At 53.9% G+C, this 26,574-nt stretch overlaps 1 protein-coding gene across 38 annotated transcripts in view; it reads left to right on the forward strand.

The window, feature by feature from the left end:
- The window catches only part of LOC103351904 (uncharacterized), a 262,291-nt gene that overhangs the window by 194,017 nt on the left and 41,700 nt on the right, over positions 1-26,574 (forward strand). For 24 of the 38 annotated variants that reach the window (XM_070066604.1, XM_070066590.1, XM_070066581.1 and 21 more), the window contains 6 exons: positions 2,197-2,273; positions 8,441-8,528; positions 10,112-10,207; positions 15,035-15,130; positions 17,743-17,838; positions 22,914-22,948. In XM_070066604.1, the coding sequence (XP_069922705.1) occupies positions 2,197-2,273; positions 8,441-8,528; positions 10,112-10,207; positions 15,035-15,130; positions 17,743-17,838; positions 22,914-22,948 (488 nt within the window). The other 14 variants (XM_070066593.1, XM_070066596.1, XM_070066588.1 and 11 more) reach the window with 11 other exon arrangements.

The following is a 26,574-nucleotide window of genomic DNA, read 5'->3' on the forward strand; positions in this document are numbered from 1 at the left end:
AGGGTAGATGGCATTTGTGGTGCAATACTGCCATCAAGAGGAATTCACTTGCAGAAACTGCCAGGCTGGCGGCTGAGCGCCTGCGCAGAACTTGCTTCCCAGCGACCTGAGTGTGCAGGCGTGTGCGGATCCCGTGGAGGCCCGGGACAGCTCGGTTCCTTGCAGTGAGTGCAATCTGGAGTTTCCGAACACAGGCAGTGGCAGGGTGTCTGAGCTCCGGAAACTGCGGCCGCTGTGTCCTAACCTGACATAGCCAGGAGCCCTGTGGCCGCCATGTCTGGGCGGGGCTTGTGGAAGCGTCAGCCATTTTGTCTGAGCAAGAGCTTTGGGCATTTGGTCCCTGTTTACTTAGGAGTGAAGTGGGTGCAACACTTTCTGTTCTGAAGTGTCTGAAAACTCCCAGTGGTCCAGGAACTGCCTGGGTAGGAACGCCGGGGCTTGTTGAGGGAAAGGGGACCAAAGGGACTGGAATATTTTCCTACCTATGTCCCCTCATAGGTGACCTGATCAGCATGGCGGCCATCCCAGGAGGACCCCTGTCCCCGCAGGAGTAGAGATGCAGTCCAGCGAGGAACGGTGGACATCAGTCTCCTGTGCAGACACTCAGTGCCCTGAGATGCTTCAGCTGCAGGCTGTGCAATATGGCGGCCCCAGAGCACTGGCCCCACCGCTTCTGTAGCCTTGCAGTCCGGGCCTCTCAGGATCCCTGGGTGGGGGAGCCCAGCACTCAGCTTTCCACACCAGCCTTGCTGGTGCCTGCTCTGGACACTGACCTCTCTCCCCGTCACTTGCCAGCCTTCCCCGTGGGACATACTGGATGGACACAGTTCATTCTGAAACTGCTTCCGCTGGATGGCGCTGCTGCTCCAGAAATGAACCATCCCATCTTCCCCATCTCTCCCTCCGCCTTTTGTGGCTGAAAAAAATAATGGTGTCCTCCACATAATGGAACCCAAGAATCTAGAATCTCCTTTGTGTCTGAGGTTCCTGGCTCTGCAGATCTCACACTAGGACCCTGGCAATCAAGATGTCAGCAGATGCTGCAGAAGCCCTGCAGGGTTGGGTGTAGCACCCCCACCTCCACTAGACCAGGATTCCCTCTGTGCTCCCAGGGCAGACACCTCCCTGGTCTTTTTCATTTCTAGCACCTCTCTGTTGTGTCTGTTAAGCCCATTAACCTGGTGCATTCTCCTGGGGACACAGCCCTTCCTTGGTGAGCTGGTGTCTCCCAGGGGCAAGTGAGCAGACCGTCTAGGGTAGGTCATGCTCTTTGCCAGCTAATTCATGTTAAAGGCCTTGTCCTTGTCAGATTCTCTTAGGAGTCTATTTTAAAGATGTCTCTAGACCGATCCACCAATTCCTCTGTCACAGTCTCGATACAGTGCTGAAAATCTGTCTGTCCGCATTGATTTCTCACTGTTGAGGTTCATCGATTTGCCATGTAGTCTTGTGTGGGTTAAGAGATTCAGGGCTGCCAGGCCTGTTTCAAAAACCCTGGGTCAGGGATGTGGGCTGGTCCCCAGTCCAGGCTCTGACTGTGATGGTGCTGGTTCCGTCCTGTCCTTAGAACTGGGGCCTTGGTGCTGCATGTCCTGAGTGAGAGAGTATAGACACCTTCTCTGTCACATGCAACCCCACTGTTTTCCGGTAATAGTAGCTTTGTTAATGCAAACCGCTCAAGATCTCTCAAAGTTGTTCAGTTACCTGACAGTGGGTATCCTTTTTTTTTTTTTTTTTTTTTTTTTTTTTTTTTTTTTTTGACAGGCAGAGTGGACAGTGAGAGAGAGAGACAGAGAGAAAGGTCTTCCTTTACCGTTGATTCACCTTCCAATGGCTGCCGCGGCTGGCGCACTGCGGCCGGCGCACCGGGCTGATCCAGTGGCAGGAGCCAGATACTTATCCTGGTCTCCCTTGGGGAGCAGGGCCCAAGCACTTGGGCCATCATCCACTGCACTCCTGGGCCACAGCAGAGAGCTAGCCTGGAAGAGGGGCAACCGGGATAGAATCCGGTGCCCCGACCGGGACTAGAACTCGGTGTGCCGGCGCTGTAAGGCAGAGGATTAGCCTAGTGAGCCGCGGCACCGGTGACAGTGGGTGTCCTTCTAAGCCAAGTGCAGTGGCCTGCATCCCACTACTTTTCTAGTATGGCAAGGCCCCCAGGTGTCTCATTATTTTTTCTCTTTTGTCCTTTTTCAGCCCATCCCAGAGAGAGGATAGTGGAGGCTTCCCAAACCGGCATCTCATCCTGCCCAAAGACACAGGAGCTGGCCTGGGTAAGAAGCAGGGCATTGTGGGGGCAGCGGAAGCGTAGGGCTCACATCAGATGGGAGGACAGAGAGGACGATGCCCTGCCTCACTTCCTTGGGTCCAATGTCATCACCCCTATAGAGTCCCAGGTTTTGTCTGTATTGTATGGAGCAGTGCAGAGTCCATTCGCACATGGAGGTGCCTCCGTCCAGGACCCGTGGTTTTGCTATAGCTCCAGTTATCTCCACATGCAGTCGTGGCTGTGCCCCATTAAACAGCCACCCCTTCACTCATTCATTCTCACCTGCCTGTAAAGATATATATTTTTTAAATCTTTCAAGATCTGTATTTACATCTTCAAATATAGTTCATGTACAAATAAAAAGGACTGGGAGTTTAACAATATAAAATTTTTTGGTGGGAGGGGATGCAATTCAGTCGATAATAATAACTTCTGTTTTCCCTAGAACACGTTCCTTCTGGATATCCTTTAGATTTATTACCATACGTTTAAAAGCACTGATATACTTTCTACAAATCATGCATTCCTCAAATAATAGAATTGGTTCTTGGAGAGGTAGAGTAAAAAATTCTTAGACATCACAATATCATACAGAAACCCTAAGGCTCAAATCTACTAAAGAAAATCTTACTCCTTAACATATAATTTCTTAGCTCTAGGAGAATTTTAATTCGATAGTTTCCCCCCACTTGGGGGCAACAACAACAACAAAAAGGTTGAGAAACACGGTTCTAGGTCTGTGTCATTTTTCTGTTTCTTTTGCCTGGGGCATCTTCCACTGCTTTCCCAGGCCATAGCAGAGAGCTGCATTGGAAATGGAGCAGCCAGGACTTGAACCAGCACCTATATGGGACGCTGGCACTGCAGGTGGTAGCTGTACTCACTATGCCACACTGTTGCCCCCCCCCCCCCATTTTTCTATTTGTTCCTAAGTCAGATTTAGCAACTGCATTAGTTTGATAGGGATGTCATATGTAACCAGATTGGGTGCCATAAACAGAGGAATTTATTTTCTCAAGTTCTGAAGCCGAAGTTCAGTCAGAAGCCCAAGTTCAAGGTGTTAGCAGGTTTAGTTTCTTCTAAGTTGTTGCTTCTTGGCTTGCAGAAATCTTTCTGTTGTGACTCTTTTCTCATGGTTGTGCCGCTCTGCCCAAGTGCTGCTCCTGACTTCTCGGCTCTTCGTATGTCCAAATCTGTTCCTCTCGTCAGTGTTAGAGATAATCTGGAGTCCTGAGGAAATCATTTCCACGAGGTAAAGGAGATAGGGGGACACTGCATTTATCTAAAGAAGACCATATTCCTCATAAGACAGCGATTCATCTCCTGTATGCACATTGAAAGGAGAGTGAAGACACGTTGTTGGGCGTGGATCCTGCTTAAACTGCTGGACCTTATTGGCCTGACGCATATAGCAGTAGAGAATTTCTCTCGTACATTTTATAGCCGAATGCTCCAGCTCATGGGTCCTTCCCTTGTCATGATCAGTGCTCCTGTATGGAAGAGCCGAACCCCAGGCCGCCCAGCAGCACAGTACAGGCTGTCGTGGGTTTGGCCATCTGATCACCCCTGCAGGTTTTAGTGGGAAAGAAACCTGTGGCCAGACTAAGATTCAGCAGCAATGTTGACTTGACAATTTTGTAATATGATCCAATTTATCCCATAGCGTTTCATTATCATGTCTTGGAAGATTAATGCTTTTAAGAGGTTCATAAACTGAGCCGGACCTTAAGAAAGCGGGTGGAGAGATGACTGGCTTAGGTGAGCTGGACATTTCAAAGTGTTGACTGCAATCATAAGCGTCGCAGGCTGAACTGAGCGCTTGGTCTGAGCCCTTTGCTCCAAGACCTTCTAACTCTCTTCGGCCAAGAGCCCCGTTGCCCCTGCCATCGCGCCAGTTTTCAGAATGGGAATGGGTAGAGCCCATTGGATCCCCGAGGGCTTAAGCCACTGGCAGTACAGACAGTGTGGCCAGGCTAGGTGCAGGTGCCCTACACCCACAGGGGTTGTTCTAAGGAGCATCCAGTGAACATTGGTCCCTAGGGCAGCCCAGCACTGGGTGCTGAGGCCAAGCTGCATGGGCTCTGTGTCTGTTTAGCACCCAGTGCATTGCCCTAGCTCCTCCTGTGCCTCTCTGAACTGGGCAGCCATGCTGTGCACTCCTTGGACTGCACTGGGTGTTTTTTCCTGCGCACAGGGAGGAGGGAGCACTGGCAGGAACAGGGCAAATTGCATTTGTGGTGCAATACTGCCATCAAGAGGAATTCGTTGCAGATGCCGCCAGTGGTGGCTGTGAGCGTGCGCCTGACTGGCTTGGCATGGAAGTGAGAGTGTGTGCCCTTCCTGGGGCCCCCTTGCAAGCTCTGGCCAGCTGGAATCCCAGAACCGGGCGGGCTCTGGAAGCCGGGAACAGGCAGTGGCAGGGGCTGAGCTCCGGGACTTGTAGCCTCTGTGTCCTAGCCTGGAAGAGTCCAGAGACTGGAGGCCAGCATGTCTGGGCGGGGCTTGTAGAAGCCTCGGCCATTTTGTCTGAGGAGGAGCTATGGGCATTTTCATCCCTCCTCTTGTCTTAAGGGTGACCTAGGGTAGCACAGTTTGTATTCTGAATTGTATGGACACTTCCAGTGCCTGGTAGAGGAATGCAGGGTCTTGTTGAGGGAAAGGGGGTTACATGAGCTCCAGTAGGGACTGCAGCATTTTCCTACCTCTGTCCCCTCATAGGTGACCTGATCAGCCTGGCGGCCATCCCAGGAGTACCCAGTCCCCGCAGGAGCACAGATGCAGTCCAGCGGGGAACGGCGGTCATCAGTGTGACAGGTGTGCGGCTCCTCCTCAGTGCCAGTCAGGTGTCGCCTGTGCTGAGGGAGCTGTGACATCAGCGAGCAGGAATCTGCTGTGCCCCTGAGACCTGCAGGGTGTGGGGGGCAGGGAGAGTAAAGCTCACCCAGTGCAGGGGAGCAGAGCTGCTCAGGCTCCCTGCTGTGACCTGGTGGGGAGAGTCAGGAAGTGCTGCCTCCCCTCCTGTGCAGAGACACAGTGCCCTGAGATGCTTCAGCTGCAGGCTGTGCACCATTGTGACCCCTGAGGACTGTCCCACATGACTTCTGTAGCCTGGCAGACAGGGCCTCTCAGGATCCCTGGGTGGGGGAGCCTGGCACTGAACTTTCCACACCAACCTTGCTGCTGCCTGCTTTGGGCACTGACCTCTATCCCCCTCACTTGCCAGCCTTCCATGTTGGATGTGCTGGAGGACACAGTTCATTCTGAAACAGCTTCCGCTGGATGGCGCTGCTGCTCCAGAAATGGAACCATCCCCTCTTCCCCATCTCTCCCTCCGCCTTTTGTGGCTGAAAAAAATAATGGTGTCCTCCACATAATGGAACCCAAGAATCTAGAATCACCTTTGTGTCTGAGGTCCCTGGCTCTGCAGATCTCACACTAAGACCCTGGTAATCAAGATGTCAGCAGATGCTGCATAAGCCCTGGAGGGTTGGGTGTAGCACCCCACCTCCACTAGACCAGGATTCCCTCTGTGCTCCCAGGGCAGACACCTCACTGGTCTTTTTCATTTCTACCACCTCTCTGTTGTGTCTGTTAAGCCCAGGAACCTGGTGCATTCTCCTGGGGACACAGCCCTTCTTTGGAGACTTGGTGTCTCCCAGGGGCAGGTGAGCAGAATGTCTAGGGTGGTTCGTGCTCTTTGCCAGCTACTTCATGCTAAAGGCACGTCCATGTCAGCTTCTCTCAGGAGTATGCTAGGAAGTTTCTAGACCCAATCATCCAATCCTGTTTTGTCATGGTCTCGAAATAGTGTTGAAACCTGTCTGTCTCCATTCATGGCTCACTGTTGAGGTTCACCGTTTGGCCATGTGGATTATTGTGCATTAAGACCTCAGGTTTTCAGGCCCTGTTTCCCAAACCCTGGGTCAGGGATGATTTGAAAGTCTTGTGGGCAGGTCCCCAGTACCAGGTTGTGACTGTGACAGTGCTCTTTCCCTCTGCTCCTCAGAGCTGGGTCTGTGGTGCCACAAGTCCTGAGTCAGAGACTACAGTCAGCTTCCCTGTCATATGGAATCCCCCTGTTTTCTAGTAAGAGCAACCGTGTTAATGCAGACCTCTCAACAACTCTAAGCTGTGCAAGCTGCCTGACATTGGTTTTCCTTCAAGGCTTGAGTGGCAGGAAAAGTGCTGTGCATTGCTTCTGGCTCCAAGCTGCTAATTATGACAGGCACGGTGGCCTGCCTCCACTACCTTCCTAGTAGACTCCCAGGTCTCCCTGGGAGATCCACACTCCCATGTTTTCACACCAGTTCTGGAGGTGCTGGGTGACATGGCCTAGGACAGCGCCAGCGTTTCCTGAGAGCCCCACAGCCACTCTTCCTCGTATTAGAAGGCACCTGGAACATTCCAGTGACAGTGTCCGAGTCAGCCTGTGCCTGGATGAGGAGGTGTCCCAGCCTGTGGGGCCTTTGCAAGGATTTTCCAGGGCTGAAGCCAAGGGTGGTGTAGATGGTGGGGCTGGCTTAGGCGCAGGTCCCTACTGTGGCTCAGGGTCCTTACAGACATCCCTTGTGTACTGGTCCCATGTGCAACCCCCAAGCTGTGTCAAGGCAGAGGGAGGAAATGTTGGGGTTCAGGGCAGGTGGCATTTGTGGTGCAATTCTGCCATCACTAGGAAGCAGTTGTCGCATCTCACCAACCCTTCCAGTATGTGCATGTGTGGACTGGCTTGGCAGTAAAGGGAAGATGCAGATGGGTCCCAAGGCTGCACCCTGTGAGAGTTCAGAACCCTTGGGTCCAGAGCCAGCGTGGCCACTGCAGCCTGTGGGTTGTGGAAGCCCTGAACACAGGTGAGCCCCGTACTGAGCTCCAGGTGGTGTGATGGATTGTCCCAGCATGCAGAATTGGGATTCTAGTGGCGGCCTTGTCTGGGTGGGGTTTGCAGAAGTCTCCGCAAAGACCTAAGGTTGATTCTGATCAGGATTCTATCTCATTTTCCTAATCCCCTCATGCCCTAAAGCATTGGGGTCACTGTTTTAGATGACCTCTGGGCCCCAAGAGGACTCTTTCAATTTGAACCTGCCTCCTCCTACAAGAACACAGGAGTCTTCCAGTTTCGGGATCTGCTTATGGCCATTAGAACTGATCCATTTCCATTGCATGGTATCTGGCTGCGAGTCCTTACATTCAGCCTCCCTGTGAGCTCCTGAGAGCTCCTGGTCCCGGCAGGAGCGTAGAGCCACTCCTGACTGCAGTTGTCCTTAGCAGAAGGAGCCTGGATGACAGGGGCCCCCTAGGGGTGGGGTCCTAGCAGTGTGGGAGGAGCCAGCAGAGGCAGTGACCTAGTGGATGTTGCCTATGAAGAGCAGACTTTGTTTGAGGGGTGCCAGAATGTAACACACAACTGGGACAGGAACGGACTTGAAACCCTGAACTGCTTTAGGTCTAGCTCCAGACAATCAGGAGTTCTCACCTGGTTTTTCGGCAGGGCCAGTGTCCACAGAAACTCAGCTGCTTGTCTCAAATATGGCAGCCAGTGAGGCCTGCCCTCCTCTGCCACCTGTCCATGTCTTCCTTTCCCCCAGGTTCCACCCCTGGGTGATCCGATCCAGACCCATTAAGGAGGCACCTCCTGGAGGGCCCTGGGCAGCAACAAGAACTGTGATTGCATCCTCCCCACTGTTCCCTAATCACAAACATTCTACTAGGGTCTGCACAGAGAGAGGGGAAGGCACAGTCAGACCCCTTACATTTCATGGCTGTGTTGCCCCACTATTGCCACCTGCCCCCATCTTCTCCTCTCCTACCCTTTGTGGATGAACCCAGCAAAGAAAGGAACCTAATGCACGAGGCCTTTCAGCAGTGTGTGCTGTACTGGGGTCCTGGGGGAAACGATGTCTCCCTCTCTGCTCCCCTTGTGGAATCTCACTGTGCAGAACACAACAAAAAGAGTAAGGATGTTTAGAGGTCCCTGCAGATAGCATAACTTTTTACATTATAGGCCCTAACCACTGCTACCTTCCTAGGTCCACATGAATTTATTTGTAAGCTCTGGTGCAATGTTGCTTTCACAGGCAGAGTTGTTGCTTTCCTGGATACATTGAGTCCTAAGCTCATAAAGGATGAGTTCCTGGATGTCATCTTCTCATTTGCTTTCTTTTGTCCCTTTTCCAGCCCATCCTGGAGAAAAGACAGTGGAGACTTCCCAAACTGGCATCTCATCCCACTCAAACTCCATCTCAACCCACAGGAGCTGCCCTGGGTAAGAAGCAGGGCATTGTGGGGGCAGCGGGAGTGACAGGGCCTACCTTTGATGGGAGGACAGTTGGGATGATGTGCTGATCACTTCCCTGGTTCCAAGGTTGTGTTTCCATGGAGTGGAGGAGTGCAGAGTGTATTTGTGTGTTCAGGTAACCCTGTGTAGGACCCATGGGTTTGCTATACAATCCAGGTTGCTGCATTTGCAATGTGGCTGTGACCACACCTTCCCTCAATGATTCTCACTTGCCTGTAAAGATACTATGTCACTTATACGTTATCAGGTCTATACATGCATATGTATACCCCTTCTTGTTCCATTCCGTTCAATTGTCTGTATGATGTAGTGTGGATAGATTCCTCCTAATTCATGAGTTACCACCAATATGTGTGTCCTTCAGGCAGTGACCCTGGGCAGGCGCATGGAGAGTTAGTGTGTTTGCTGTGGCCCTTGTCTCCCGTCCTGAGTGTGGGACCTCCACATCTACAGACCAGGGAGGAGCCCTGTGAGAGTACAGGTTTCGTGAGGCCTGTGGTCCTGGGATGGCTGTACTCATTCCTCTCTTCCTTCCCAGTACCTCTGACTACATACCCTTTCAGTCTGCCTGGATGAGCTGTCATGTGGGAATGACTTGTCAATGACTGATTCAGATTCTCTGGCTGCCCTGTACCTCCGGGGCAGGCTGGCGTGGCAGGGTTCAGTGACAGTGTAAAGTCCCCCGCTTTTCAGAATGGGATTGGGTGAGAGCCAGTGGGATCTTTGCTTGTATCCCGGAGAGCCTAAGCAACTTGTGGTGCAGACAGTGGGGCCTGGCTAGGTGCAGGTGCCCTGCCCCCACGAGGGGGTGCCCTAAGGAGAGTCCGATGAGCAAGTTCTCAAGGGCAGCCCAGGACTGCGTGCTTAAACCAGACTGCATGGGCTCCGGGTATGTCTAACACCCAGTACATTGCCCTAGCTCCTCCTGGTCCCTAGGAACCAGGCAGCCATGCTAGGTATCTGTTGGGACAGGACTGGTTGTTTTTTCTTCCACGCAGGGAGGAGGGAGGACTGGAGGGAACAGGAGAATGGCATTTGTGGTGCAATACTGCCATCAAGAGGAATTCATTTGCGGATCTCCTCAGGTGGTGGCTATGCGCCTGGGCGGGACTGGCTTGGCAGGGAAGTGAGGGTATAGGTTGGTGCCAAGACGATGTTCCCTGTAGGGCTCAAATCCGTGGAGGCCCAGCCAGCTCAGGTCTCCACATCGAGTGGGCTCTGAAGGCCCGGACACAGGCAGTTACAGGGGTCGGAGCTCTGGGATTCATGGCAGCTGTGACCTGGTGGGAAGAGCCTAGTGGCAGCCATGTCTGGGCGGGGCTTATGGAAGCCTCTTCCATTTTGTGCTGAGCGGGTGCTGTGGGCATTTTCCTCCCTTCTGTTGTCTCAGGAGTCAAGTAGGGTGGCAGATTTTTGACGGTGAATTGTCTGGGAGACTCCCAGTGGCCCAGGACCTGCCTGGTGGAGGAACACAGGGGCTTGTTGAGGGAAAGGGGGTTACATGAGCACCAAAGGGACTGGAACATTTTCCTACCTCTGTCCCCTCATAGGTGACCTGATCAGCATGGCGGCCATTCCGGGAGGACCCAGCCACCGCAGGAGCACAGATGCAGGCCAGCGGGGAACGGCGGTCATCAGTGTGACAGGTGTGCGGCTCCTCCTCAGTGCCAGTCAGGTGTCGCCTGTGCTGAGGGAGCTGTGACCTCAGCGAGCAGGAATCTGCTGTGCCCCTGAGACCTGCAGGGTGTGGGGGGCCGGGAGAGTAAAGCTCACCCAGTGCAGGGGGGCAGAGCTGCTCGGGCTCCCTGCTGTGACCTGGTGGGGAGAGTCAGGAAGTGCTGCCTCCCCTCCTGTGCAGAGACACAGTGCCCTGAGATGCTTCAGCTGCAGGCTGTGCACCATGGCCGCCCCTGAGGACTGTCCCACATGACTTCTGTAGCCTGGCAGACAGGGCCTCTCAGGATCCCTGGGTGGGTAGTCCTACACTCAACTTTTCCACACCAACCTTGCTGGTGCCTGCTCTGGGCACTGAACTCACTCTCCCTGAGTTCCGGGCCTTCCTCGTGGGATGTGCTGGATGGACTGTATGCCATTCTGAAACAGCTTCCGCTGGATGGCGCTGCTGCTCCAGAAATGGGCCTGTCCCGACTTCCCCTTCTCTCCCTCCGCCTTTTGTGGCTGAAAAAAATAATGGAGTCCTCCACACACAGGAACCCAAGAAGGAAGGTGTCCAGTGATGAGTACCAGGGTGGTTGCTGTCCCTTGGTGAATGCTCTCTCTGGGATTATAATTGTCAGTGGAAAGACAAGAAGCAGAATCTGTGTTTCTATAGATCTTTGTATGTGTTTTGATCCAAATTATCAGCATGAGCACTCCCTAGTCCTCTGCACCATTGTGGAAGCAGCCACACCTGCCTGGGTGCAGTCATCTTCCCTAGCATCCTGCCTGTCTGGGGAAGGTGAATCTGATAGAATGACCTCTCCACTTTCTGACTACTATTCCCTCAGCTCCTCACTCTCTCTTCATGACCCCCAACCCAGGAAGAGCCCAGAGGCTCCTTCGTTTTTTTGACAAGCAGAGTTAGAGAGAGAGAGACACACAGAGAGAAAGGTCTTCCTTTTTCCGTTGGTTCACCGCCCAAATGGCCACTACGGCCAGCGCTACACCGATCTGAAGCCAGGAGCCAGGTGCCTTTCCTGGTCTCCCATGCGGGTACAGGGTCGAAGCACTTGAGCCATCCTCCACTGCCCTCCCGGGCCACAGTAGAGAGCTGGACTGGAAGAGGAGCAACCTGGACTAGAACCTGGGGTGCTGGCGCCACAGGCGGTGGATTAGCCAAGTGAGTCAGGGCGCCGGCCTATATGTGTACATTCTTAGGATAGCTTCATGGGGAGAATTTCCTGGGCTCCTTGATTTAATCCTAGGACCTCACTTCACGCGAGTTCTCTCAGGATGGAGGGTCAATTGGGAGATCTGGGGTCATGAGTCTTCAGGTAGTATCTAAATGGACACATGTGGAGTCTTGGTTTTATGGAAAACAGCAGAGGAATGAAAGGGTGTGTGAGTACTGGAGAAGGCTTTCTGGATTTTCTCTTGCATTTCTTCCATCACGACAATCTTGTTTGCCAGTCCTGAGATACGTACTCCTGAGACAGCTACCTAGCCATAGTGGGAGTGAGAGGGAATGAAATCAAGTCAGGGTCCCAGGGAGGGCCACGGTCAGGTTTGCCCAGCTTCCACATGTCCAGCAGGCTTGAGGAAAGTTGACCCAAGTCTGCATAGGTTCAGCCAGCACTAGGGCCCTGCAGAGAGCTAGGCTGCCTCTGCATTAGGATAAAGTATCAAAATTTGCATCTCGGTGACAATCATGCGTTTAGGGACCAGCAGAACCCTCTGTCAAGGTGTGCTTACCTGGATGAGTGTGACGATTTCCTCGAGCCCCTTTCTGGACAGTAGCACTGGCTCAGGGGTAGGGACTCTGGTAGAGGCCTCTCAGAGCCGTCTGTCCCACCAGTAGGGGAGCAGAGGCCTAGGCTGGGTGATCAGGTGTCCTAGCCTGTGGGGCCTTTGCATGGATCCCCGAGGGCTGAAGCCAAGTGCAGTGCAGGTGTTGCGGCCCGACTAGGTGCAGGTCCCTACTATAGCTGGAGTGTCCATGTAGGCCTCCCTTGTGCACTGGTCACACGTGCAGCCCCCAGCAGTGTACAGCCACCAGGGTCAGTGCAGTACCCAGTGCTGTGTGTTGGCTCCTCCTGCTCCCCTCAGCCAGGAAGAGTGGTCATGCTGGGCAGCAGCCATTTTGGATTCCTGCTGAACAGCTCTGGGCATTTTGTAGCTGTTTAAAGGTCGGCGGATAGACAGGTTTTGGGGTAGGGCAGGTGGCACTTGTGTTATAAAACTGCCATGGAGAGGAAGCAGTTTATGCAACCCGACAGCACTTGCAGCTGTGTGCCTGTGTGGGACAAGCTTGGCCGAAAAGGGAGGGTGTAGGTGGGTCCCAAGGCTTCCCCCTGTGAGGGCTCAGAGCCCTTGGATCCGGGTCCAGCTGGGCTACCGTGTCCAGTGGGTTATGGTGGCCCAGAACATAGGCAAGGCCAGGGGACCGAGTTCCGGTGTGTGTGTGTAGCTTGGAGCAGATAGCGGAACTCGGGATCCAATTACTGGCCATGTCTGTGTGGGGCTTGCAGAAGTCTCTGCAAAGACCTAGGCTTGGTCCTGATCAGGATTCTGCCCGGTGCCTTGGTGCATGGGGGTCACTGTTTTAGATGACCTCTGGGGCTCAAGAAAGTTCCTTCATCCTTGATCTTGCCTCCTCCTACAAGAACACAGAAGTTTGCCAGTTTCAGAATCTGCTTATGGCAGTTAGAACTGATCCATTTCCCTTCCTCAGAACCTGTCTCAGATCCTTACATTCAGCCTCCCTGTGAGCTCCCGAGAACTCCTGGTCCCGGCAGGAGCATAGAGCCGCTTCTACTGCAGTTGTCCTTAGTAGAAGGAGCCTGGATGACAGGGGCCCCCTAGGAGTGGGGATCCTAGCAGTGTGGGAGGAGCCAGCAGAGGCAGTGACCAGTTGCCTATGTAGAGCAGACTTTGTTTGAGGGTTGCCAGAAAGTAACACACAACTGGGACAGGAACGGACTTGAAACCCTGAACTGCTTTAGGTCTAGCTCCAGACAATCAGGAGTTCTCACCTGGTTTTTCAGCAGGGCCAGTGTCCACAGAAACTCAGCTTCTTGTCTCAAATATGGCGGCCAGTGAGGCCTGCCCTCCTCTGCCTCCTGTCCATGTCTGCCTGTCCCCCAGGTCCCACCCCTGGGTGACCCGAAATAGACCCATTAAGGAGGCACCTGCTGGAGGGTCCTGGCCAGCAACAAGAACCATGATTGTTGCCACCCCACTGCTCCGTAGTCACAAACATTCTACTAGGGTCTACACAGAGAGAGGGGAAGGCACAGACCACTTATATTTCATGGCTGTGTTGCCCCACTATTGCCACCTGCCCCCATCTTCTCCCCTCCTACCGTTTGTGGATGAACCCAGTTAAGAAAGGAACCTAATGCATGAGGCCTTTCAGCAGTGTGTGCTGTACTGGGCTCCTAGGGGAAACGATGTCTCCCTCTGTGCTCCCACTTGCCTGTAAAGATACTATGTCAGTTATACGTTGTCAGGTCTATATATGCATATGTATACCCCTTCTTGTTCCATTCCGTTCAATTGTCTGTATGATGTAGTGTGGATAGATTCCTCCTAATTCATGGGTTACCACCAATATGTGTGTCCTACTGGCAATATAAGGAGTTTTCAGGCAGTGACCCTGGGTCAGGCGCATGGAGAGTTAGTGTGTTTGTTGTGGCCCTTGTCTCCTGTCCTGAGTGTGGGACCTCTAGATCTACAGACCAGGGAGGAGCCCTGTGAGAGTACAGGTTTCATGAGGCCTGTGGTCCTGGGATGGCTGTACTCATTCCTCTCTTCCTTCCCAGTACCTCTGACTACAAACCCTTTCAGTCTGCCTGGATGAGCTGTCATGTGGGAATGACTTGTCAATGACTGATTCAGATTCTCTGGCTGCCCTGTACCTCTGGGGCAGGCTGGCGTGGCAGGGTTCAGTGACAGTGTAAAGTCCCCCGCTTTTCAGAATGGGATTGGGTGAGAGCCAGTGGGATCTTTGCTTGTATCCCGGAGAGCCTAAGCAACTTGTGGTGCAGACAGTGGGGCCTGGCTAGGTGCAGGTGCCCTGCCCCCACGCGGGGGTGCCCAAGGGCAGCCCAGGACTGCGTGCTGAGGCCAGACTGCATGGGCTCCAGCTTCGTTTAACACCCAGTACATTGCCCTAGCTCCTCCTGGTCCCTAGGAACCAGGCAGCCATGCTAGGTATCTGTTGGGACAGCACTGGTAGTTTTTTCCTCCACGCAGGGAGGAGGGAGGACTGGAGGGAACAGGAGAATGGCATTTGTGGTGCAATACTGCCATCAAGAGGAATTCATTTGCGGATCTCCTCAGGTGGTGGCTATGCGCCTGGGCGGGACTGGCTTGGCAGGGAAGTGAGGGTATAGGTTGGTGCCAAGACGATGTTCCCTGTAGGGCTCAAATCCGTGGAGGCCCAGCCAGCTCAGGTCTCCACATCGAGTGGGCTCTGAAGGCCCGGACACATGCAGTTACAGGGGTCGGAGCTCTGGGATTCATGGCAGCTGTGACCTGGTGGGAAGAGCTCAGGAGCCTAGTGGAGGCCATGTCTGGCCGGGGCTTATGAAAGCCTCCTCCATTTTGTGCTGAGCAGGTGCTGTGGGCATTTTGGTCCCTCCCGTTGACTTAGGAGTCAAGTAGGGTGGCAGACTTTTGACGGTGAATTGTCTGGGAGACTCCCAGTGGCCCAGAAACTGCCTGGTGGAGGAACAAAAGGGCTTGCGGAGGGAATGGGATTGTATGAGCACCAATAGGGATTGGAGCATTTTCCTACCTCTGTCCCCTCATAGGTGACCTGATCAGCATGGCGGCCATCCCAGGAGGACCCAGTCCCTACAGGAGCACAGATGCAGGCCAGCGGGGAACGGCGGTCATCAGTGTGACAGGTGTGCGGGCTCCTCCTCGGTGCCAGTCAGGTGTTGCCTGTGCTGAGGGAGCTGTGACGTCAGCGAGCAGGAATCTGCTGTGCCCCTGAGACCTGCAGGGTGTGGGGGGCAGGGAGAGTAAAGCTCACCCAGTGCAGGGGAGCAGAGCTGCTCAGGCTCCCTGCTGTGACCTGGTGGGAGAGTCAGGAAGTGCTGCCTCCCCTCCTGTGCAGAGACACAGTGCCCTGAGATGCTTCAGCTGCAGGCTGTGCAACATGGCGGCCCCTGAGCACTGGCCCCACCGCTTCTGCAGCCTTACAGGCCGGGCCATGCAGGATCCGTGGGTGGGGGAGCCTGGCACTCAACTTTCCACACCAGCCTTGCTGCTGCCTGTTCTGGACACTGAACTCTCCCCCTACTTGCCAGCCTTCCATGTTGGATGTGCTGGAGGACACAGTTCATTCTGAAACAGCTTCCGCTGGATGGCGCTGCTGCTCCAGAAATGGAACCATCCCCTCTTCCCCATCTCTCCCTCCGCCTTTTGTGGCTGAAAAAAATAATGGTGTCCTCCACATAATGGAACCCAAGAATCTAGAATCACCTTTGTGTCTGAGGTCACTGGCTCTGCAGATCTCACACTAGGACCCTGGCAATCAAGATGTCAGCAGATGCTGCATAAGCCCTGGAGGGTTGGGTGTAGCACCCCCACCTCCACTAGACCAGGATTCCCTCTGTGCTCCCAGGGTAGACACCTCACTGGTCTTTTTCATTTCTACCACCTCTCTGTTGTGTCTGTTAAGCCCAGGAACCTGGTGCATTCCTCTGGGGACACAGTCCTTCCTTGGTGAGCTGGTGTCTCCCAGGGGCAAGTGAGTAGAACTTCTAGGGTAGGTCATGCTCTTTGCCAGCTAATTCATGTTAAAGGCCTTGCCCTCGTCAGCTTCTCCTAGGAGTATACTAGGAAATTTTTAGACCCATCCATCCAACCCTGTTTTGTCACGTTCTCGCAATAGTGCTGAAAACCTGTCTGTCCCCATTGATTTCTCACTGTTGAGATTCATCGATTTGTCATCTGGACTTTTTTTTCTTTTTATTTTTGCCTAGGGAAACAGGTGTACTAGCCTGTGGGGCCTTTGCATGGATTTCCGAGGGCGGAAGCCAAGGGCAGTGCAGATGGTGGGGCTGGCTTAGGCGAGGTCCCTACTGTGGCTCGGGGTCCTTACAGACATCCCTTGTGCACTGGTCCCATGTGCAGCCCCAAAGCTGTGTCAAGGTAGAGGGAGGAAATGTTGGGGTTCAGGGCAGGTGGCATTTGTGGTGCAATTCTGCCATCACTAGGAAGCGATTGGTACATCTCACCAACCCTTCTAGTATGTGCATGTGTGGACTGGCTTGGCAGTAAAGGGAGGGTACAGATGGGTCCCAATTCTGTACTCTGAGAGCTCAGAACCCTTGGATCCTGAGCTAGCGTGGCCACTGGGGCCTGTGGGTTGTGGAAGCCCTGAACACAGGTGATCCACGTACAGAGCTCCAGGTGGTGTGATGGCTTGTCGCAGCATGCAGAACTGGGGAACCTGGTGGCGGCCTTGTCTGGGCAGGGCTTGCAGAAGTCTCTGAGAAGACCTAGGCTTGATCCTGTTCAGGATTCTGTCTTGTTTTCCTAATCCCCTCATGCCCTGAAGCATTGGGGTCACTGTTTTAGATGGCCTCTGGGCCCCAAGAGGACTCTTTCAATTTAAACCTGCCTCCTCCTGCAAGAACACAGGAGTCTTCCAGTTTCAGAATCTGCTTATGGCAGTTAGAACTGATCCATTTCCATTGCATGGTATCTGGCTGCGAGTCCTTACATTCAGCCTCCCTGTGAGCTCCTGAGAGCTCCTGGTCCTGGCAGGAGCATAGAGCCACTCCTGACTGCAGTTGTCCTTAGCAGAAGGAGCCTGGATGACAGGGGCCCCCTAGGGGTGGGGCTCCATGGCAGTGTGGGAGGAGCCAGCAGAGGCAGTGACCAGGGTGGATGTAGCCTATGAAGAGCAGACTTTCTTTGAGGGTGTGCAGAAAGTAACACACAACTGGGACAGGAACGGACTTGAAACCCTGAACTGCTTTAGGTCTAGCTCCAGACAATCAGGAGTTCTCACCTGGTTTTTCAGCAGGGCCAGTGTCCACAGAAACTCAGCTCCTTGTCCCAAATATGGCGGCCAGTGAGGCCTGCCCTCCTCTGCCTCCTGTCCATGTCTGTTTGTCTCCCAGGTCCCACCCCTGGGTGACCCGATCCAGACCCATTAAGGAGGCACCTGCTGGAGGGCCCTGGCCAGCAACAAGAACCATGATTGCTGCCACCCCACTGTTCCCTAATCACAAACATTCTACTAGGGTCTGCACAGAGAGAGGGGAAGGCACAGTCAGACCACTTATATTTCAGGGCTGTGTTGCCCCACTATTGCCACCTGCCCCCATCTTCTCCTTGTCTCAGGAGTCAAGTAGGGTGGCGGACTTTTGACGGTGAATTGTCTGGGAGACTCCCAGTGGTCCAGGAACTGCCTGATGGAGGAATACAGGGGCTTGTTGAGGAAAAGGGGGTTACATGAGCACCAAAGGGACTGGAGCATTTTCCTACCTCTGTCCCCTCATAGGTGACCTGATCAGCATGGCGGCCATCCCAGGAGGACCCAGTCCCCGCAGGAGCACAGATGCAGGCCAGCGGGGAACGGCGGTCATCAGTGTGACAGGTGTGCGGCTCCTCCTCAGTGCCAGTCAGGTGTCGCCTGTGCTGAGGGAGCTGTGACGTCAGCGAGCAGGAATCTGCTGTGCCCCTGAGACTTGCAGGGTGTGGAGGGCAGGGAGAGTAAAGCTCACCCAGTGCAGGGGAGCAGAGCTGCTCGGGCTCCCTCTGTGACCTGAGCTGCTGCCTCTGCGTCTTCCCTCTGTGTGTCGGACTGGTTTAGGCCTGGTGGCTAGCATTCAGCAGCTTGTGAGAATGCCCTTGCAAGAGGGTCCCACAGTTGGAGGAACGTGGTCTAGGTTCGTGTGAGCGCCCACTTGGACATTTCCCATGGTCTCATCTAAGTCCAGTGGTGAACAGCTGTGTTTGCATGCCTTCAAGTACATTCTGAGGATAATTTGATAGAGGGGGGTCTTTTGTTCCAGGTAGCTTCATGTGGCAGTGCAGCTGTGCCCTCATTAAACAACCAAGCTTCACTCATTTCATTCTCACTTGCCTTTAAACACACTCCTCACACCCACCTGAACCTGTCTATACATGCTTACTTACTCCCTTTTGTCTTCCGTTCCCTGAATTGTCTGATTGATGCACTGTGGATAGAGATTCCTCCTAATTCCTGAGTCAGCACCAGTATGTGTTTCCTTCTGCCAATATAGGGAGTTCTCAGGCAGTGACCCTGGGTCAGGAGCACGGAGAGCTGCTGTGTTTGCTGCGGCCCTTGTCTGCCCTCCTGAGTGGCATTAGTGTGGGACCCTCATTGCCCACAGGAGCAGGGAGAGCCCTATAAGAACAGAGAGTACTAAGGCCAGTGGTCCACAAGTGGCTGTAACCCTTCCCTCTCTTCCTTCCCAGTACCTCTGGGTACAGACGCTTTAGGTCTGCCTGGAGGAGACTTCATGTCAAAATGACTCATCAGTGACTGGGTCAGTGTATCTGCCTGTCCTGGACCTCCTGGGCAAGCAGACGTGGCAGGGCTGTGTGACAGTGTCTGAGTCCCACTGTTGTTGGATAGGATTGGGTCAGAGCCCTGGTCCTATGCCTTCATTCCAGAGGGCTGAAGCCATTTGTGGTGCTGACAGTGTAGGCTGGCTAGGCGTTGTGCGTGTCCCCACTGGTGTTCCCCTAAAGAGTGCCCATTGACTGTTGGTCTTCAGGGCAGCCCAGGAATTTCTTGCTGAGGCCAGGCTGCCTGGCTACCAGATGGGTTCAACCCCCAGTGCATTGCCTTAGCTCCTGGTGCTCCCCTCAGACCCAAGCAGAGTTGCCCTTGTGGATTGCAACAAGGCTGGGCACCCACTGGTCAGCGCCGTTTTTTTCCTTCACGAAGGGAGGAGGGAGGACCCACGAGAACAGGGCATGGCATTTGTTGTGCAATACTGCCATCAAGAGGAATTCAGTTGTGGAAACTGCCAGGCTGGCGGCTGAGCGCCTGCGCAGAACTGGCTTCCCAGGGACATGAGGGTGCAGGCGTGTGCTGAGCCCTTGGAGGCCCAGGACAGCTCAGTTCCTTGCAGTAGTGGAATCTGCAGTTTAGGAACACAGGCAGTGGCAGGGGGCTGAGCTCCGGAACTTGTGGCCCTTGTGGCCTATCCTGACAAGCCAGGAGCCCTGTGGCCGCCATGTCTGAGCGGGGCTTGTGGAAGTGTCAGCCATTTTGTCCTGAGCAGGATCTTTGGGCATTTGGTCCTTCTTTTTTTTAGGAGTGAAGTGGGTGCAACACTTTCTGTTCTGAAGTGTCTGAAAACTCCCAGTGGTCCAGGAACTGCCTGGGCAGGAACGCTGGGGCTTGTTGAAGGAACGGTGGTTCATGAGCACCAATAGGGAGTGGAGCAGTTCTTACCTCTGTCCCCTCACAGGTGACCTAATCAGCATGGCGGCCATCCCAGGAGGACTCAGTCCCTGCAGAAGCACAGATGCAGTCCAGCGGGGAACGGCGGTCATCAGCCTCCTGTGCAGACACACAGTGCCCTGAGATGCTTCAGCTGCAGGCTGTGCAACATGGCGGCCCCTGAACACCGGCCCGCACGACCTCTGCAGCCTTGCAGTCCGGGCCTCTCAGGATCCCTGGGTCGGGGAGCTGGGCACTCAACTTTCATACCTGCAGTGCTGGTGCCTGCTCTGGGGACTGACCTCTCTACCCCTCACTTGGGAGCCTTCCCCGTGGGACGTACTGGATGGACACAGTTCATTCTGAAACTGCTTCCGCTGGATGGCGCTGGTGCTCCAGAAATGGAACCATCCCATCTTCCCCATCTCTCCCTCCGCCTTTTGTGGCTGAAAAAAATAATGGTGTCCTCCACATAATGGAACCCAAGAATCTAGAATAACCAATGTCACTGGCTCTGCAGATCTCACACTAGGGCCCTGGCAATCAAGATGTCAGCAGATGCTGCATAAGCCCTGCAGGGTTGGGTGTAGCACCCCCACCTCCACTAGACCAGGATTCCCTCTGTGCTCCCAGGGCAGACAGCTCACTGGTCTTTTTCATTTCTACCACCTCTCTGTTGTGTCTGTTAAGCCCAGGAACCTGGTGCATTCCTCTGGGGACACAGCCCTTCTTTGGAGACTTGGTGCCTCCCAGGGGCAAGTGAGCAGACCGTCTAGGGTAGGTCATGCTCTTTGCCAGCTAATTCATGTTAAAGGCCTTGTCCTTGTCAGCCTCTCTTAGAAGTCTATTAAGATGTCTCCAGACCCATCCACCAATTCCTCTGTCACAGTCTCGATACAGTGCTGAAAACCTATCTGTCCCCATGGATTTCTCACTGTTGAGGTTCATCGTTTGGCCATGTGGATTATTGTGCATTAAGACCTCAGGTTTTCAGGCCCTGTTTCCCAAACCCTGGGTCAGGGATGGATGATTTGAAAGTCTTGGGGGCTGGTCCCCAGTACCAGGTTGTGACTGTGACAGTGCTGGTTCCCTCTGCTCCTCAGAGCTGGGTCTGTGGTGCCACAAGTCCTGAGTCAGAGAGTACAGTCAGCTTCCCTGTCATATGGAATCCCCCTGTTCTCTAGTAAGAGCAACCGTGTTAATGCAGACCTCTCAACAACTCTAAGCTGTGCAAGCTGCCTGACATTGGTTTTCCTTCAAGGCTTGAGTGGCAGGAAAAGTGCTGTGCATTGCTTCTGGCTCCAAGCTGCTAATTATGACAGGCACGGTGGCCTGCCTCCACTACCTTCCTAGTAGACTCCCAGGTCTCCCTGGGAGATCCACACTCCCATGTTTTCACACCAGTTCTGGAGGTGCTGGGTGACATGGCCTAGGACAGCGCCAGCGTTTCCTGAGAGCCCCACAGCCACTCTTCCTCGTATTAGAAGGCACCTGGAACATTCCAGTGACAGTGTCCGAGTCAGCCTGTGCCTGGATGAGGAGGTGTCCCAGCCTGTGGGGCCTTTGCAAGGATTTTCCAGGGCTGAAGCCAAGGGTGGTGCAGACGGTGGGGCTGTCTTAGGCGAGGTCCCTACTGTGGCTCAGGGTCCTTACAGACATCCCTTGTGCACTGGTCCCATGTGCAGCCTCCAAGCTGTATCAAGGCAGAGGGAGGAAATGTTGGAGTTCAGGTCAGGTGGCATTTGTGGTGCAATTCGGCCATCAGGAGGAAGTGGTTGGTGCATCTCACCAACCCTTCCAGTATGTGCATGTGTGGACTGGCTTGGCAGTAAAGGGAAGATGCAGATGGGTCCCAAGGCTGCACCCTGTGAGAGTTCAGAACCCTTGGGTCCAGAGCCAGCTTGGCCACTGCAGCCTGTGGGTTGTGGAAGCCCTGAACACAGGTGAGCCCCGTACTGAGCTCCAGGTGGTGTGATGGCTTGTCCCAGCATGCAGAATTGGGATCCTAGTGGCAGCCTTGTCTGGGCGGGGTTTGCAGAAGTCTCTGCAAAGACCTAAGGTTGGTTCTGATCAGGATTCTATCTCATTTTCCTAATCCCCTCATGCCCTGAAGCATTGGGGTCACTGTTTTAGATGACCTTTGGGCCCAAGAGGACTCTTTCAATTTGAACCTGCCTCCTCCTACAAGAACACAGGAGTCTTCCAGGTTCGGGATCTGCTTATGGCAGTTAGAACTGATCCATTTCCATTGCATGGTATCTGGCTGCGAGTCCTTACATTCAGCCTCCCTGTGAGCTCCCCAGAGCTCCTGGTCCTGGCAGGAGCATAGAGCCACTCCTGACTGCAGTTGTCCTTAGCAGAAGGAGCCTGGATGACAGGGGCCCCCTAGGGGTGGGGTCCTAGCAGTGTGGAAGGGCCAGCAGAGGCAGTGACCAGTTGCCTATGAAGAGCAGACTTTCTTTGAGGGTGTGCAGAAAGTAACACACAACTGGGACAGGAACGGACTTGAAACCCTGAACTGCTTTAGGTCTAGCTCCAGACAATCAGGAGTTCTCACCTGGTTTTTCGGCAGGGCCAGTGTCCACAGAAACTCAGCTCCTTGTCCCAAATATGGTGGCCATTGAGGCCTGCCCTGCTCTGCCTCCTGTCCATGTCTGCCTGTCCCCCAGGTTCCACCCCTGGATGACCCGATCCAGACCCATTAGGAGGCACCTGCTGGAGGGCCCTGGCCAGCAACAAGAACCATGATTGCTTCCACCCCACAGTTCCCTAATCACAAACATTCTACTAGGGTCTGCACAGAGAGGGGAAGGCACAGTCAGACCACTTATATTTCATGGCTGTGTTGCCCCACTATTGCTACCTACCCCCATCTCCTCCTCTCCTACCCTTTGTGGATGAACCCCCAGGGTAAGGCCCCAAGTGCACACCGCCTTTAAGCAGTGTCAGCTGTCTTGGGGTCCTGAGGAAATTGACTTCTCCCTCTGTCTGCTCCCCTTGTGGAATGTTACTGTGCAGAAAATAAGAGTATGAATAAGGATGTCTACAGGTCCCTTGACATACCATAACATTTCACATTATAAGCCCTAATAACTGCCACCTTTCTAGGTTCATGTGAATTTATTTATAAAGGTCTGGTACAAGGTTGTTTTCAGAGGCACAGTTGTTGCTTTCATGGGTGTATGGATTTCTAACCTCAAAGGATGAATTCCTGGATGCCCTCTCCTTATTTCCTTTCTTTTGTGTTTTTGCAGCCCATTCCAGAGAGAGGACAGTGGAGACTTCCCAAGTAGGTATCCCATCCCGCTCAGAGACACAGGAGCTGGCCTGGTAGGAAGCAGGGCATTGTGGGGACAGCAGGACGTGACAGGGCCCACGTCAGAATGGAAGATGGGAGACAAAGCCCTGGCTCGCACTCCCTATGGAATGTCCCACGTTGTGTCTCCATGACGTGTAAGAGTCCAGAGTGCATTTGCACATGGAGGTGCCCCTGGCAGGACCCATGGGTTTGCTATACCATCCAGGTAACTCCACGTGCAGCTCTGACTTTACCCCAATTAAACAACCACCCCTTCTCTCATTCATTCTTACTAGCCTGTAAAGATACTTCTCACGCCCCCTTTATCAGGTCTATACACGCATACTTATTCCCCTTCCTGTTCCATCCTGTCATTTGTCTGAATGATGCACTGTGCATAGAGATTGCTCCTAAGTCCTGAGTCAGCACCAATATGTGTTTCCTTCTGCCAATATAAGGAGTTCTCCAGCACTGACCTTGGGTCACGTGCAAGGAGAGTCAGTGTGTTTGGTGTGGCCCCGTCTCTCCTCCTGAGTGGCCTTAGTGTGGGACTCTCATTGTCCACAGAGCAGGGGAGAGCCCTATGGGTGTAGAGAGGTACTGAGGCCTGTGGTCCTGGGATGGCTGTAACTCTTCCCTGTCTTCCTTCCCAGTACCTCTGGCTGCAGACCTTTTAAGTCTGTCTGGATGAGACTTCCTGAGTATATGACTTGTCAGGGACTGATTTAGATTATTTGGTTGCCCTGGGCTTCCTGGTTTATCTGTTGTAGCTTGGTTCAGGAAATGTCTGAGTCTCACTGTTGTCAGGATAGGATTGGGTCAGAACCTCTGACTAATGCCTTGATCCCTGAGGACTGAAACCTTTTGTAGTGCAGACTGTGCGCCATGGCTAGGTGTGGTGCCTACCACCACTGGTGTTGCCCTCATGAGCTTCCACTGAGTGTTGTTCCCAAGGGCAGCCCAGGAGTTTCTTGTTGAGGCCAGGCTGCCTGGCTACCAGATGGGTTCAGCCCCCAGTGCATTGCCTTAGCTGCCCCTACTCCCCTCAGACCCAGGTAGAGTAGCCCATGTGGATTGCAGCCATGCTGGGCACCCACTGGATAGCGCCGTTTTTTTCCTGCACGAAGGGAGGAGGGAGGACCTGCGGATACAGGGCAGATGGCATTTGTGGTGCAATACTGCCATCAAGAGGAATTCAGTTGCGGATACTTCTAGGCTGGCGGCTGAGCGCCTGCGCAGAACTGGCTCCCAGGGACGTGAGGGTGGAGGCGGGTGCCGAGCACTTGGAGTCCTGGGACAGTTTGGTTCCTTGCAGTGAGAGCAATCTGGAGTTTCCGAACACAGGGAGTGGCAATGGGTTGATCTCAGGACCCTGCGGACGCTGTGTCCTAGCCTGACATAGCCAGGAACCCTGTGGCCGCCATGTCTGGGCGGGGCTTGTGGAAGCGTCAGCCATTTTGTCCTGAGCAGGACCTTTGGGCATTTGGTCCCTGTTTTCTTATGTGTGAAGTGGGTGCAACACTTTCTGTTCTGAATTGTCTGAAAACTTACAGTGGTCCAGGAACTGCCTGGGCAAGAACGCCGGGGCTTGTTGAGGGTTTAGGGGGTTACATGAGTACCAAAGGGACTGGAGCATTTTCCTACCTCTGTCCCCTCATAGGTGACCTGATCAGCATGTCGGCCATCCCAGGAGGACCCAGCCCCCGCAGGAACACAGATGCAGGCCAGCGGGGAACGGCGGTCATCAGTGTGACAGGTGTGCGGCTCCTCCTCAGTGCCAGTCAGGTGTCGCCTGTGCTGAGGGAGCTGTGACCTCAGCGAGCAGGAATCTGCTGTGCCCTGAGACCTGCAGGGTGTGGGGGGCAGGGAGAGTAAAGCTCACCCAGTGCAGGGGAGCAGAGCTGCTCAGGCTCCCTGCTGTGCCCTGGTGGGGAGAGTCAGGAAGTGCTGCCTCCCCTCCTGTGCAGAGACACAGTGCCCTGAGATGCTTCAGCTGCAGGCTGTGCACCATGGCCGCCCCTGAGCACCGGCTCCCACCACCACATCAGCCTTGCAGTCTGGGCCATGCAGGATTCCTGGGTGGGTAGTCCGGCACTTTCCACAACAAGCTTGCTTGTGCCTGCTCTGGGCACTGAACTCACTCTCCCTGAGTTCTGGGCCTTCCACGTGGATGTGCTGAATGGACTGTATGCCATTCTGAAACAGCTTCCGCTGGATGGCGCTACTGCTCCAGACATGGGCCTGTCCCGACTTCCCCTTCTCTCCCTCCGCCTTTTGTGGCTGAAAAAAATAATGGAGTCCTCCACACACAGGAACCCAAGAAGGAAGGTGTCCAGTGATGAGTACCAGGGTGGTTGCTGTCCCTTGATGAATGCTCTCTCTGGGATTATAATTGTCAGTGGAAAGACAAGAAGCAGAATCTGTGTTTCTATAGATCTTTGTATGTGTTTTGATCCAAATTATCAGCATGAGCACTCCGCAGTCCTCTGCACCATTGTGGAAGCAGCCACACCTGCCTGGGTGCAGTCCTCTTCCCTTGCATCCTGTGTGTCTGGGGAAGGTGAATCTGATAGAATGACCTCTCCACTTTCTGACTACTATTCCCTCAGCTCCTCACTCTCTCTTCATGACCCCCAACCCAGGAAGAGCCCAGAGGCTCCTTCGTTTTTTTGACAAGCAGAGTTAGAGAGAGAGAGACACAGAGAGAAAGGTCTTCCTTTTTCCGTTGGTTCACCGCCCAAATGGCCGCTACGGCCGGCGCTACACCGATCCGAAGCCAGGAGCCAGGTGCCTTTCCTGGTCTCCCATGCGGGTACAGGGTCCAAGCACTTGGGCCATCCTGCACTGCACTCCCGACACAGTAGAGAGCTGGACTGGAAGAGGAGCAACCTGGACTAGAACCTGGGGTGCTGGCGCCACAGGCGGTGGATTAGCCAAGTGAGTCAGGGCGCCGGCCTATATGTGTACATTCTTAGGATAGCTTCATGGGGAGAATTTCCTGGGCTCCTTGATTTAATCCTAGGACCTCACTTCACGCGAGTTCTCTCAGGATGGAGGGTCAATTGGGAGATCTGGGGTCATGAGTCTTCAGGTAGTATCTAAATGGACACATGTGGAGTCTTGGTTTTATGGAAAACAGCAGAGGAATGAAAGGGTGTGTGAGTACTGGAGAAGGCTTTCTGGATTTTCTCTTGCATTTCTTCCATCACGACAATCTTGTTTGCCAGTCCTGAGATACGTACTCCTGAGACAGCTACCTAGCCATAGTGGGAGTGAGAGGGAATGAAATCAAGTCAGGGTCCCAGGGAGGGCCACGGTCAGGTTTGCCCAGCTTCCACATGTCCAGCAGGCTTGAGGAAAGTTGACCCAAGTCTGCATAGGTTCAGCCAGCACTAGGGCCCTGCAGAGAGCTAGGCTGCCTCTGCGTTAGGATAAAGTATCAAAATTTGCATCTCGGTGACAATCATGCGTTTAGGGACCAGCAGAACCCTCTGTCAAGGTGTGCTTACCTGGATGAGTGTGACGATTTCCTCGAGCCCCTTTCTGGACAGTAGCACTGGCTCAGGGGTAGGGACTCTGGTAGAGGCCTCTCAGAGCCGTCTGTCCCACCAGTAGGG

The sequence above is a fragment of the Oryctolagus cuniculus genome, chromosome X, assembly GCF_964237555.1.
Source record: "Oryctolagus cuniculus chromosome X, mOryCun1.1, whole genome shotgun sequence".
NCBI lineage: Eukaryota > Metazoa > Chordata > Mammalia > Lagomorpha > Leporidae > Oryctolagus > Oryctolagus cuniculus.